Here is a 13,945-nt window from a genome sequence, read left to right as displayed (position 1 = left end):
TACTAAAATAATACTTTCTCCAGTTGCTTTGAACTTTTGTCATCCACTGTATGGTAATTGTGTCCACAAGGTCATTGCCCCATATTTCTGGGCCACTACTCAAAGACAACAAAGAGGAAAGATACAAGTTAAAGGGTCTGTAAGCAGCAAGTACTCATGCAGAGAAACACGAAACATGAAGGATCGACAAAAAAACCTAAAAACAGAAAGCCATCTTTCAAGCCCTGTTCAGTCTTCTACCAATTGGTAGAGCCCGCTGGATTGAGCAGGGAAAGGGAGGCCAGAGATAGGATTTAGGCAACACTTTCCATCTCTTTTATGTTCCTGCAGTCATTCTCTTCTCTTGAGCCCTCATTCCAGAATAATACGATGTCCACAGGACATGTGTTTTCTCTAATTCATGTGCTTTACAGAGCTAATGATAAACACTGAAGCAAATGATCATTTCTGGCAGGTCACATAATTGCCCATCATTTAACTGGTATCATAGTTGGATATAGGTTGTTCTGACAGACAGAAATTGTTGGAAACCGTGATTCTTTGTGCTGACAAACTCCCTAGAGTTGACCTTCTGACCCGACTAAATCTAGTGTTTGAGTTACACAGCATGCCTTTCTCCAGTCTAATTTGCTGTAGTTATAATAATGCCACTTACTGTATATTCCTAACACTATAAATATCTGATATTTACGGGAGGGTTAGTATTATCTGGGTAGCTAGAAAATAACATCAACACTAGTGGAAGAAAATACAATCAAGACTTATTAAAAGCCTCCGTTTTCTTTAAAAGCCTAGTGGCTTGAGGCTTTTGCTGTTTCTTGCTTGAAGCACCACCTGTGTGGCTCCTAGTAGCATTGACAGCGATTCTTTTCTTTAAAGGTCTTTGGTAGAAGCAACGTCGCTAATGTTATGTTAGTACATTTCATTTGTCAAAAACAGCTTCCTGATATGCTCTTAACAAGCCCCAACCTTCACTACCAATACTAACTGAAGCACCTGGGACCTGCAAGCTTGACTCATGGATTTTTCTAACTTGATATTAGTGCCATATCGAGGTGGGGGTGGCGGTCAGTGCAAAGAATGGCTGTGACAAAGTGTATGTCTCTACCCCGGCATCCAGCAAGCATGCCTGTGTGCGCAGTGTGATTTGTAACATTACTGAAGTGGCGACTGAAAGGGTGTATGCAGTTGCCACTCCATCATGCCCGTCTGCACCTGGCCCCATGCCGTCAATGGCATATATTTACAGAATAAAACACTTTGTGACAACGTCACATATGCCACACAGTACAGTAGGGAGTTCACACTGGGCAGATCTGGGTGTGTATACAAGCTTTGTCTTTTACTAACCCTGTGACCTTGGGCATTGATTTTTCTCATCTGTGAACTGGGGTGATGTTATCCCCAGTGTTGTGAGGATTAGGTTTATATGAAGTATCCAGTAAATCTTATTTTTTCCTTTCCTCAGTTGTATTATTGCACGTTGAAACCACTGAACAGATCATCTCAAAGCACCAACTTATTACTAGTGATTCCAAGAGACCCCCCCTCCCCCAATCTGCAATATAATTTAATATCCTTTTCAGCAGGTGTGTTTTGAGGTACTTGTTGTTTTCACAGCTCTTATATTCAAATATTAGGGAGTGTATAGCAGGTAATAATAATGAAAAATAAAAATCTAATAAAAAGATAGCTGTTCACATGACATTTTTATCCTAAAATGGGCAACACTGTAATGGGCAAGAAACAAGAAGCGATGATACCTTGTATTTCTGTAGGACTTTAGGTTTCAAGGTGATTTCACATCTATTCTCTTCCTTCTTTTTATGACAACCGGAGATGTAAATAGAGATGCTTTTATTTTCACTGTTTTACAGTTGAAAGAATCAAAACCCAGGGAAGCTGTGACCATAAATGTAACAACTAGACCAAGATATGCCTTGCCATAAAAACAAAAAGTTTTAAAATGGCGTTTGGTTTTTGAGTTGGGTGTGAGAAAGGACCTCCATTATCCACTAATACAGAAATAAGGCAGTGAGAGAAAATGTGAATGATAATCACGAAGGGAAGAGAAAAAACAGGAATAACAAATTAAGTAGTAATAGAGACTTAAGGTAACAAATAAGGTGGGATTATAAAGGCCATGAGCAAAGGTATAGCTCAGCACCGCCCTATCTTTAGAGCATGCTCAAATGGCCACAGGGCATTAATAATCAGTATTTCTTGAGCACTTTTCCTCTAATACTACCTTCCCCTTTCTCTCAATGTGAAATTAGTCTAACCTTGTGACCCCGACTCTGCCCATTGGTAGAAGGGGCTTCAGCAGTATAGGGTCCTAAGTGTCAATTGTAGCAGATCCTGACTCGTTACCTCCCCTTCTTATGTTCCCTTGTTATAACCAAAGAACAGGCTAGGCGTGCTAATGTGGAAAATGGTCAACATGACAGCAACCCATTAGGTTGTGCTGTCCATTTCCGGCGCGGTGCAAGACTTTTCCCCTTGGAATAATTCCAATAGCCAAATCCACTCCATTTTTAAATGACTCATAAGATTGGGCTTTCACTGGTTCCCTTGAGACATTGTTCTATAGACTAATAGATTTTACTGATTGGAAAATTTCCGGATATTCCTTGGCCTCACTTTTCCTTTCTCCAGCCACTTATTCACATCGGTCTTTCTTCAGCTATTCTTAAACAATTCCTCATGGGTTCATATGAGACATTTAGATTCTTATTTCCAGTATATTAAGTTACATGTTCTTCATAAGGGTAGAGAGATAATAAATTGCTATAATTATTATTTCTAAGACTTAAAAGCTACGGGCCAGCTATATGAGGTATGTCTTTTAAAAATGTAGGAGGACATTGATTGATAGACTATTGTATCTTTTATTTCTCATACCTGCTTAGCTTCAGAGCTTTCTATAAACTCTCCAAGATTGTATGACCTGATCTTACCATTAAAACCTGATTCCTATTCAATCTTGGTTCACCTACCTTACAGGAGACTACAGAAGATGGGAGAGAGATGGGGAGCCAGTGATACTTGCCACTAGTGGACCAAAATGGACCCAAGTTCTCTTTATCAAAAGGCAAGGAAGGGTATAGAGAGGGCCCCTCTCAGATCTGCATTGCTGTGTTCCTTGGGATCCCCCACCACCTTGCTGTTTTCTTGCAATATCTGGCTGCTTGGGGGATAGCATTCTTAAGGGGCAATTCAGAGCATTCCAAGTGTTTTCCCACCCCTGCTGCTGACAGAATGGTACAGAAGCTGGCTGGCCTCAGGGTGAACATTCTGTATTCACTGGAAGGCAGGGTTTATGGGAAAGACTAGCTAATCTAGTAGCTAAGTAGCTGATCTAGTCATGGTGACCTGGGTTTCAGTTTCTTCTTTGGTAAATTGTGGGTTTGAACCAGGTGACCCATGAGGACCTTCTAGCTGTGATACTGTGGCACTAATTCTACTTCCCTGCATGAGAACAAGAGGCCACGTGCCCAGGAGCACACGTTTATGAGCACATTTCAGTCAAGAGACCTGTTGTTCGGTCTAGGCAGCACCGCTGCTTTGCGGACCTCCAGCACTTGTGCCTCTGCCTCTTAGATTTTTTTGTCAGCCTTAAACTTTCACTCCAGAAGAGCAGCTGCCCTTCTCATTGGCCTGCCTGTTGCCTGGCCTCCCACAGCCGTATACCCTTTCCTTGAAGCTCATACTCCTGACAGCCCCAGGGAAGCCAGGGTGGGAGAATGAACTAGGAGGGGGTAAAAACAGTTTCTCTAAGGCAGTGTACTGAAAAACAGCTATCTCAGCACTGCCTGGCAGAATGTAGCCTTCCAGATAATAAACTCCATTAGAAAATGCAGGCTCTCTCCCTCTAGCCGGCCTAGGCTCCCATGTGCAATGGCTTTAACCTTGTCCACCATGGATCATGGGTGGTAAAGGGAGTGTGGAGACAGAGCCAGGAAGCCAGGTCAGAAGAGCCGAGGAAAGACGGGGACTAAAAGCAAGGGCTGGACCCAGGAGATGCCAAGGGACAGAGGTCAGTGTGGAGCCTGGAGTCAGATGATGGAGGCCAGTCAGAGGGTAAACCATAGCAGAAGTGTAAATCAATAAGTGGGCAGTGGGTCAATAGCCAAGTAAGCAACTTAGTTGAAGGAAGGATCAAAATGAGGACATCTTGTAAGTGAGGCGATCGCCACCTTAAGCCAGTGCTTCCTTCTGGCATCATTGGGAACGTCAGAGAGCCACCCAGCTGTAGGGGGGGAGCGTGAGGTCAAGACCCTGATAAATGAGGCTGGGTCTTAATATGAAGTTACTTAAGCCCAATGCTAATGCACCCAGTTCTTCATTTCTAAAATACAAATGACGCCTCCTATCCATGGTTAGCCTCCAAAATTAAAAACTTAAAGATCGGTGCATATGATGGAATTTTTCATGGCAGGAAGCATCAGCCTTCTTTTAATAATTTTTCTTTCTTTCTTTCTTCCTTTTTTTTTTTTTTTACATAATTTTTTTTAACATTTATTCATTTTGAAAGGCAGAGAGAGACAGTGCGAACGGGGGAGGGGCAGAGAGAGAGGGAGACACAGAAACAGAAGCAGGCTCCAGACTCCAAGCTGTCAGTACAGAGCCCGGCACAGGGCTCGAACTTATAGACCACGAGATCACGACCTGAGCCGAAGTCGGCCGCTTAACCGACTGAGCCACCCAGGCGCCCCTTTTTTTTACATAATTTGTAAGTTTATTTATTTTGAGAGAGAGAGCAAGCAGGGGAGAAGCAGAGAGACAGAGAATCCCAAGCAGGCTTCACAATGACAGCCTGGAGTCCAGTGCAGGACTTGAACTCACAAACTATGAGATCAAGACCTGAGCCGAAATCAAGAATCAGATGCTTAACTGACTGAGCCACCAGGTGCCCTGGAAGTGTCAGCCTTCTTAAGGACATCGTGTTTTATCTCCCCCCGTAGTGGGTTTATGTTAGACCAGGGCTCAAATACTTCCCTGTTACTGGAGTGTGAAGAAGGCCTGAAACCCAGTAGTCACTGTTGCTTTTGAAATCATAGTTCAAAAAAACCCAGCGCTAGAGTAAGCTGTATTCTCTCATTGTTTTCAGACAGACTGTAAATAACATCTGAATGACTTAATAGAGCTGGACAGAGGTTAGTGATCATGTGACCTAATCCCTTCTTTTCACTTGGAAAAAATTTGCACTCAGAGTTTCGGTGATCATCTGCACATGGGGCAGAGTCCAGACCAGCACAGCCCATTCCTGATGCCTAACCTAGGGTGCTGCTTTCTATAATACCAGGTCTCAGACATGGGGGAACATCAAAATCAGCTGGGGAGTATATTTGAATGCACTTGCCTGGCCCCATCCCTGGAGATGATGGTTCAGAAGGTCTGAGGTTGGACCTGGACATCTGAAGTTTGAACAAATTCCCTAAGTAACTCTGTGCACCACAGTTTGACAAACATAGCTCTAGAGCACATTGGCCTAAACTGCATTTGAGGCCTTCGACCTTCAGAGGTCCTGCTAATAAGAATAAGTCTTTGTTTTCCCTCTTGAGAGTTGAGGGGCTGCCACTGCCCATCACTGCGTGTCGGGTCCGAGACATGTGGCAGAGCTCTAATCAGACCAACCCTGGGAACTGGTTCCTGGTTCAGCCTCAGGAACAAATTGGAAGAGGTCTTGGACAGAGGGCGGGAGCCTCTTAAAATGAAGTTATTTTCTCCCCTCCTGTTTTCTCCTTTGAAACTGTAGGTAGCCCTGGGTGAGGAGCTGGCAGGAGGGAGGAAAGAGGCACTGAACCAAGGCAACACGGTCCCCTGACCAGCTCGGGGTTGTAGCTAGATCCTCTTTCGGCCCTGCTGCTTCAGTCACCCTGCTCTCTCCTGACCCACAGCAGGGGCCCCTCGCCTGATGTGGTTCTTCTGATGTCCACACACACCCACCTTCAGGGAGCACAAAGATAAATCAAGAAGGTTCATTCCCTGGGAAGACCTATGGGAGCATGTTTTTATTGTGTTTGAAGGCTTCTTTATCATCATCACCTAATGACATGTATTAATTGCCGAGCTGGGTTGCTCATATTCGGGATGACACGTGGGTGTTCCACAATAGATTTCCCGTCCTTCGGTGGGGCGGCCCTTCGGATTTGGAGTCACATCAAAGCAAACTAAATTCCAAACTTGAAGTGTGTTAACCCAGTCTCTTCTATCATAGGAACCCTTCTATCATAGGAAAGTGGTTTCAAAACCACTTTCTGAGACTAATAGACACTTTACGATGTTCTCTTTTTTTTTAATCTGGGTTTAATAGAAGAAATATTACCATGGTAATAGACTCCTTCTTCCTAATAGGCATTTCTTTTCTAGTGCTTATCCTTCAAGAGCTAGAACCGCAGTATGTTAGTGTTTTGTCTATTATTACAGCAAGTTGTGTAAACAGTTAATTACCTGTAACTTAATTTGCATATTACACAGAACATTTGTCACGGAAGGAATGAAACCAGATCCATGCATGAAGCAGGATAAAGAACAGCCCTTGCTGGTCAGGGACAGACAGAGAGTGAGAACACAGTAAGTTAGCTAATCAAATTTTCAGGTGGTCAGGAGTGTGCTCGGTGCACGGGCATGGCTCTCTCTGTGCTCCTCATAAATTGAATTTATTGATTACTTTTGCTTCTATCTCAGAGTCTCCTCGCTGTGTCTTCACCACTCTCTTTCTTTTACTCCCACTTTTCATGTCCCTCCTTGGTAAAAACTCAGGCATACCCAGACACATTCCCATTTTAGTTCTCCCCTGTAAGCCTTCCCGCTTCCATATCCAGCTTCAGGGGGGCTGTTGAAATCTTGGCGAGATGTTGGGTGAGCTCAAGAGACAAGCACTCTGAATGGTATCTTTAAAACACACACACACACACACACACACACACACACACACTTTTATTCTCTTCATGGGTATTGTTCAGCAATCCAGGGTTGCCATAATTCTTCTTAAATATATTGAGACATCCAGTAGCTGACACATGGCTGTGATAGTCAACCCCTTCAAGAAAGCTATGATTCAGAAAACAGTTGATGAGATGACTGTGTAACAAAAATATTTGAGGAAAACAGTTAAGATCATATTAATAAATGGAAATGACAAGCAATCTTTGGTCTCCAAGGGCACTGCTCTTGTCTGATGGTGCGAGCTGCCAGCTGTTCCTTCCTCGGTGGCTGGGATCAGGAAAAGACTTGGGGAGAGAGCAGTCTTGATGCCTGAGCCGTCCCCTCCTTTTGGTAGTTTACCCAGCTGTTTTTAAAAGGGGTTTCTGCAGGCCCATATACGTGAATGATGAGCAAATGCGAGGAATTTCTTTCTCCACATTAAGATGAAGTGTTAGCAGTTCCTTAAATGAAGGAAGCAATTTTTTTTATAACTTGCAAATCTTCTCCCTGATTCTTCGGGGAATTTCCTATGTTAATTTATGCAGTGTTAAATTTATGCAGCGTTGAAATTCAGCCCAACAGCAGCTACTTACAGAACCGATACAGAGATTGTGGGAGAACCTATAAGGTGACACTAAATGACACAGACCTTTCCAGGCCTTGGGATCCCTCCAGCCAGAGGTCCTCAGGCCTGGGTTTTGAGCAGGTTTTATTGCATAGTTACAATACAGTAATAACAGAGTGTTTTGCCAGTCTAGTTTTTAAAAAATTTCAACTTGACGTTGTATTCATTGCTGTCTCTGACCAAAGTGAGCAGGTTTTGTACCGACCTCTGCCACCGTTTGATGGCATCTGAGTGCCACTACAGTTTACAGCCTGTGTGTAGACCAGCCCTAGACCTTCCCTTGTTCTTGTGTCTTCAAGGAGCCACCCATGAATTAGCTGAACTGCTGTGCTATCTTTGAAAATTAGAATTTTAATACATGTAGCAGGCCATTCTGTGAATGTGGTGATTTCTCTGTGTTTTGTACTTGCTCCAAAATGTTCCTGTTCGTCTTTTTGTTAGACTGGCCCACTGATCCTCAAACCAGCCATGGCCTCGCTGGTCTCTCTTAAATTTAAGAGAGTCCAGGGGCGCCTGGGTGGTTCAGTTGGTTGAGCGTCCAGCTTCAGCTCGGTTCATGATCTTGCGGTTCATGAATTCAAGCCCTGCGTCAGGCTCTGTGCTGATAGCTCGGAGCCTGGAACCTGCTTCGGATTCTGTGTCTCCCTCTCTCTCTGCTCCTCCCCTGCTCACACTGTGTGTCTCTCTCTCTCAAATACAAGTAAAGATTAAAAAATACATATTTTTTAAAAATTTTAAGAGAGTCTGAAATTCTTACATAATCTGGCTAAAAAATTACCCTTATGTATTTGGATGGTGTTGCAGGAAGAATAGTAAGATTCCCTAGACTCTGGAAGAACTCTTTAGCTATTGCTTTAGTTACATTGTGGTCAGTGCGGATTATTTTGCAACATTTGAAAAGAGTCACACGTTGTCATATAGTGATTGTAACCATAAGACCTAAACTGTAGTATGAGGCACAGCCATGTAATCTTGACCAGGAAGATAATTGCTTAAAGTTCCCATTGGTATGTTGAAGAAAGTAGTGAGTGTATAACTCCAAAGTGCAAAATGGCATCACTCACAAAGTGATCATTTTCTTCAGTAATTAAATGCCTTTCGATGGGCTCGGTATAAATCTGCTTCATACTGACTTCTATTTTATATTAACGTGTGATGTTGTGGTGAGGTCATCTATATATCTGGAATCCATGGTTTCCTGTCCAAGTAGTTGGACATGTGGTTGTTGTCTCATACAGATCAAGCCTCAAGTGGGTGAGGATAAATGAGATGCTGTGATACTGGGACATTGTCTGGTCTGACTCTTACATCGTAGGTGCTCAACTTTTAATTTTTCCAAAGGATGCAGAGCTTATGTGAATGCTGGGTTTAAGAGAGAACTCATGTTTCAGTGCTTGTTTTCCAGACAGCTCTGCTGAGCAATCCTCTGCTTTATCTGTGTTGTCTTTCCTGTTTTCTCTAGATGCATCTGGCTTTTCTAATTTACTTCCTCCTTGAATGTATCATCTTTATGACCATTTCTATGTGTTCTCTCTAAACTCGTTTGCCTGCTTTCATATCTGTTCTTTTGTGCTCTGTGGCCATAGCCTTAGAAACATGTAATCCAGGATGAGTTAGGATAATCCTTAGGATAATCTATCCATCCTGTGCTTTTGTGACCAACATGCTCTCTTATTTGTCCTTCCACTCTTTCTGTTCTCCTCTATTTCAGTCATCATTCTTCATCTTTGGCCTTAAATCTTTATCTCTAAAGACTGTTGACATCTCTTTTCAAGTTTGCAACTTCCTTCTAGACATTTCCATCTGGGATTTTTTACAAACCCCAAATTTAAGTCACCTTCCTCATTCCCAAACTGGCTCCTCCTACTGTTTTCTCTTTCTGTTGGTGACACCACCATTGTCTCTGTCACTGAGGATCACCATACCTTTGGTATCACCACCTCTCTTTTCCTTCCCCTGTCTTTTTATGGTTCTCTCCATTTCTCATCCCCACCCTTGCTTGATTCCTAATCTGCCTCCACCCTGGTCTTCTTCACTCCAGACTCTTATCTCTTGGATCCATTAGGCCATGGACATCAGGGGAACCTTCCTAAATGGCATTTTCCTATTTAAAGACATGTTGGATTCTCAGGTTTTTTCCCAGAGGCCAATAGGAAGTATCTTTGCCAGGCTTTTCCTCTAGCTCTGCTCATCTCTCTCCTCTGCCCCCCACACATACTGGGCTTTCTCCTACCTCCGAATTGTTGCCACTGCTTCCTGCCCTCACCCCTCCTCAACCTACTCCTGGACCTTCTGTCTAGCTTCTGAAAGACTCTGAAAGATGGTCTGAAAGGTCTCTTAGAAGCCTCCTCTGACCACTCCAGCTCTAGAGAGTTCTCTTCTTCTGAATGAGGCAGAACCACTCACTCCTCTTTTAAACTGTTACCTTCTCTGGAAGGATACCCAAGAAACTGGGAAACAGGCGGGAGGCAAAAATTATTTTTTCTCTGTGTTCTTTTATCTTGAATAAATACTTGAATCTTGAATTTTATACTGTGTGTATGTATTACTTATTCAATAAAATCAACTTTTAGCATGTATTTAGCAAGTAAGTTTTTTAAAATAGCCAATTATTACATTATATTACACCTTAATTTTCCATGGCCGTGTCTATTGGTTTCCCTGTAACACCTCACTCAGTCTAGTGATTACCTAGTGGGAACTCAGTTAAGAGCTGAGTGAGTAAATGGCTGGAAGCATGGGGGATCTAGGGAAGAAAGTGTGAACCGATGAGCTAGAGGCAACCTAGCCTCTTCTTCCTAAGTAATTTCAAAACTAAATGGGAAAGCATCACTTTTGTCTTTTAAAGCTTCCTATGAATGGAGAGAGTATATATCTTCTGTCCTGGCTAGTTAGAGAGTTTTAATCTGATACTTGAGAATTCTTCCCATTTACCACCCCCTACCCCCATTCACAAAAATAAATAAATAGAATAGAATATAGAATATAGAATTCCCATTTTTGCAATTTGGGAATAGATACTTATCTTTGTAGCTCCATCCAGCATTATGAACTCATGAACATCTGCATTCTGCCTGGAGTGAGCAGAGATTTCTGGGAGAGATTCTTACCCTCTCAGAACCTTTGGGGTTTAACCTCCACTCCACCCCAGTCCCTGTGGCCACCAGAAATACTCCCACACGTTTCCAGATGTCCCTAGTAGTGAGAGAACACACATGTCCGGCACTCCCAACCCCCGACCCCGCAGTCCAGACCATGCTCACTCTTAAGGTTCAGCTTGGTATGGTGGTGGGGGTGGGGTCATTTGGAGATTATACATGATTAAGCAGTGGTGTTCTTTAAAGGTAATAATATTTTGAGACCATGGAGCATACACCTTGTTTTTTCTGTTTTTGAGTAGATCTTTGAAAAGTAATACAAATAGTACTAAATAGTCACTGCCATTTTTCGGTCCCTCCTGCTAAAACCCATGTTTTCTCTTTCTCTTGCAGAGCATGCTTGAGAAGGGAGGATAAACTCAACTTTTAGAACAAGCAAAACTCCTCAACGTTAATTCCAGAGGCGGAACATTTTTTTTTTTTTTTCCTAGTGAGAAAGTAACCCATTTAAAGAGAAGACGATTAAAGAGAAGCACCAGAGAGCAGATTCAGCCGAAGCACATCCCAGTTTGAGTAGCTGCAGTGTGAAAAGCCGAGGCCTAGATCAGGTATCTGCCAGCAAGGACACTGCAGTGTTAGTCAACCCATTTATGACCATTAAAAGAGAAAGGCACCCCCTCCACCTTTTTAACTTTCTGTTCTTACCAGGCTCCATGGTTTGGTGAACGTTCACCAAACAAAGCTGGGGTCTGGGATGGTGGGGGGCGGAAGGGGGGACAAAGGTAATTAGAGTGGGGAGGTGGGAGGGGCACCAAACCTCCCTCTCCGCCCAGCGGTGCTGGGTAGAATTGTCTAGGCTGTGGCACGTTGTTTTTCTCTTGTTCCTTTCTCCCCTTACTATATAAGAGCTACTTCATTTAACTTATTATAGTGATCATGTAAGTAAGACAAAAAGGAGAGAAAAATGTACCTCTTTTACTGGAATGATGTTTATGATTACAAGTGAAATAAGGCATTTTTTATCCTCATAAAGGCAACCTTGGCTTATACAACCTCTTCTCGATCATGAATACTGACATCTTTACTTCACTCACTATCAATAATAAATATATTTTCCGACGAAGACTGGCATTGTAGCCTGGGGCCTCGCGTATTCCTTTCGTTGGGTTAGATGCTTATGCATAAGGGAATTGAGTTGATTTATATTGTTATTAATTTGCATTTGTGCTGTACCTTTCCTCTAAAAAGCTCCAAAGCCCTTTGCAGAGCCTCAGACAGTCAAGAGATTCTTCTAACTTGCCTCTCAGCTAGGTAGGATTCAGTAAGATCTTTACAAATTGCATGAACCTTCCTGTCTATGGGATGACTTAAGTCACCCCGCCTGGGGCAAGAACTAGATAAGCTCGGTTACTAATGTCTGACCCTGCAATACTATGAAAATGTTAAAAAAAAAGCAAACAAACAAAAAACCCCAAAAAACAACCTTGCAGTTTTTCCTCTTTCCAGTTTCATTGAAACTTCTTGATTATAACTCCTTTTTCTACCAGAGGATTGGTGCTTCCATCGTGGATTTTGGTAAGTTGGAAGTTAGTGTTCACACAGAAGCATTCTAATGGAAAGGTCCTTGCGGGATACACATGGAAAAGAAACTGCCAGTTGTCCGTGGGGTCACCTAAGTATCTTTTGTCATGTAGAAGTTTTATTCCGTTTTTATTTTGATACAGAAAGCGAATTTAGCAAAATGAGTAAGAATACAGGCTCTGGAATAAGGAGCATCTGTATTCGGATGGTGGCTCTGCTTCTTACCACCTTGGGACTAACAAGTCACATAAGTGTACAGATCCTCTGATTCTTCAACTGGAAGCAGATGGGAAATTGAAGAACCTGCCTTGTAGGCTTCTGGTGAACAGTCCGAATGCTTGCCACATACATTCAGTCCGGCCCAGTATATGTTGTTGTCGGTTTGTGTGATTACTTAGTAAACAGGTATTTGGAGTTGGGAGCGTGGAAAGAATATCCACATTCCCAGATTGCCTTTTACTTAGAGGCAGTCAGGATGAACTTGTGTTGGGAAATTTCAACCAACCCCCATACATGTAAGCGTGGCGTCTTCGTTCCTCTTAATTCCCGAGTTGGCTCCATTTGAATGGCATCTTCGTGTACCCTTATGGACACACACTGTGGAGCTGATGTTGATTCTGAGTGATGTTGGTGACTCTCCTACCATAATCACTGAGAGGCTCTGTGATTACTGTTTAATGAAGGTTTGGGGGCTTTGTTTGTTTGTTGGTTTTTGTTTTGTTTTTTATTTTTTTTGCTTTCTTAATGATGCAAAATAAGTTGAACTCACTTAAGTGTGAATGGAGGAAGCATGGGTAACTTGAGCAGCACATTTGGCCGCTGTCAGGATGGGATCCAGGTAACTGCCTGGGAAAAAGATAGGTACACAAAAACAAGTGTTTATGCAGTGACTTGCTGTCGTGTTTGCAAATCAGCTAACTCACAAACTCCCTCCTATACTGTTTTGTTTTGCAATTGAGAGCCAAGAACTTGGCACATCCCAGGCTGCCAGTATTGTCGCTGGCAGAGAAATGCAGCACTGAAGAATCCAGCATTTCAGGCTGGTTAAATACAATGAGAACGGGAGGGTGGTTTGTCAGATTATTAATTTATAATTCTGATAAACATGACAGTACAAGGGGGAAAGATACCACTTTGGGGGAGATAAAAGACATGATGCCTTTTCTGCACCTTTGGAGAGCTCCCTGCTGACTGCATCACAGCTCTGTTCAGGTCACTGTTGACTTTAGGACAGGTGCCTGGGAAGAATGTTGTGATTTATGAGCATCATGGGAGTGACCTGCTCCAATCAGTTTCTCCGTGAGGTAGAGCACACCTTGAACCACAGTAGATGAGCTCTCAAAATCAAGAAGAATAGAGTATCCTAAAAGTTGGTCACAGTAGCAAATGTCTTCTAGAAGACAGCTGGGTCAGACCAGTACAAAGTCCTCTCTTTGAAGAGTTGGTAATTTATTACAGAAAACTTGCCAACATGTGATAGCTAAAAAAAATTATTGGCTAATTGTCATTAATAGCAAATGTGGACTGCTAAAAGCCAGATGCTTGTGGCCTGCTGGTCAACCAATGAGACTCTGTAGCAGCTCTGAGTTGTATTCTGCTTAGAACTGAGCAAGCAGCCAGATGGCTTCAGTTTCTCTGGCTTAGGAGCTGGGAACCTGTGGTTCTTAGCTTGATGTCTTTTAACCCACGTATATAATTGCTTTTGCCAGAA

General features: G+C 42.8%; 1 protein-coding gene across 3 annotated transcripts in view; it reads left to right on the top strand.

The window, feature by feature from the left end:
- CHCHD3 (coiled-coil-helix-coiled-coil-helix domain containing 3) overlaps nt 1–11,789 on the top strand; it is a 288,748-nt gene extending 276,959 nt beyond the window's left edge. The window contains exon 8 of one of the 3 annotated variants that reach the window (XM_047850123.1): nt 11,145–11,789. In XM_047850123.1, coding sequence (XP_047706079.1) covers nt 11,145–11,147 — 3 coding nt within the window. In that variant the 3' untranslated portion in view covers nt 11,148–11,789. Of the gene's footprint in view, nt 1–3,003; nt 3,093–11,046 lie in introns of those variants that run through there. The other 2 variants (XM_047850122.1, XM_047850120.1) reach the window with 2 other exon arrangements.
- The last annotated feature ends 2,156 nt before the right edge of the window (nt 11,790–13,945 follow it).

The sequence above is a fragment of the Prionailurus viverrinus genome, chromosome A2, assembly GCF_022837055.1.
Source record: "Prionailurus viverrinus isolate Anna chromosome A2, UM_Priviv_1.0, whole genome shotgun sequence".
NCBI classification, from domain to species: domain Eukaryota; kingdom Metazoa; phylum Chordata; class Mammalia; order Carnivora; family Felidae; genus Prionailurus; species Prionailurus viverrinus.
The sequence above is the reverse complement of the archived record's forward strand: the minus strand, read 5'-3'. Positions and strand labels throughout refer to the sequence as shown.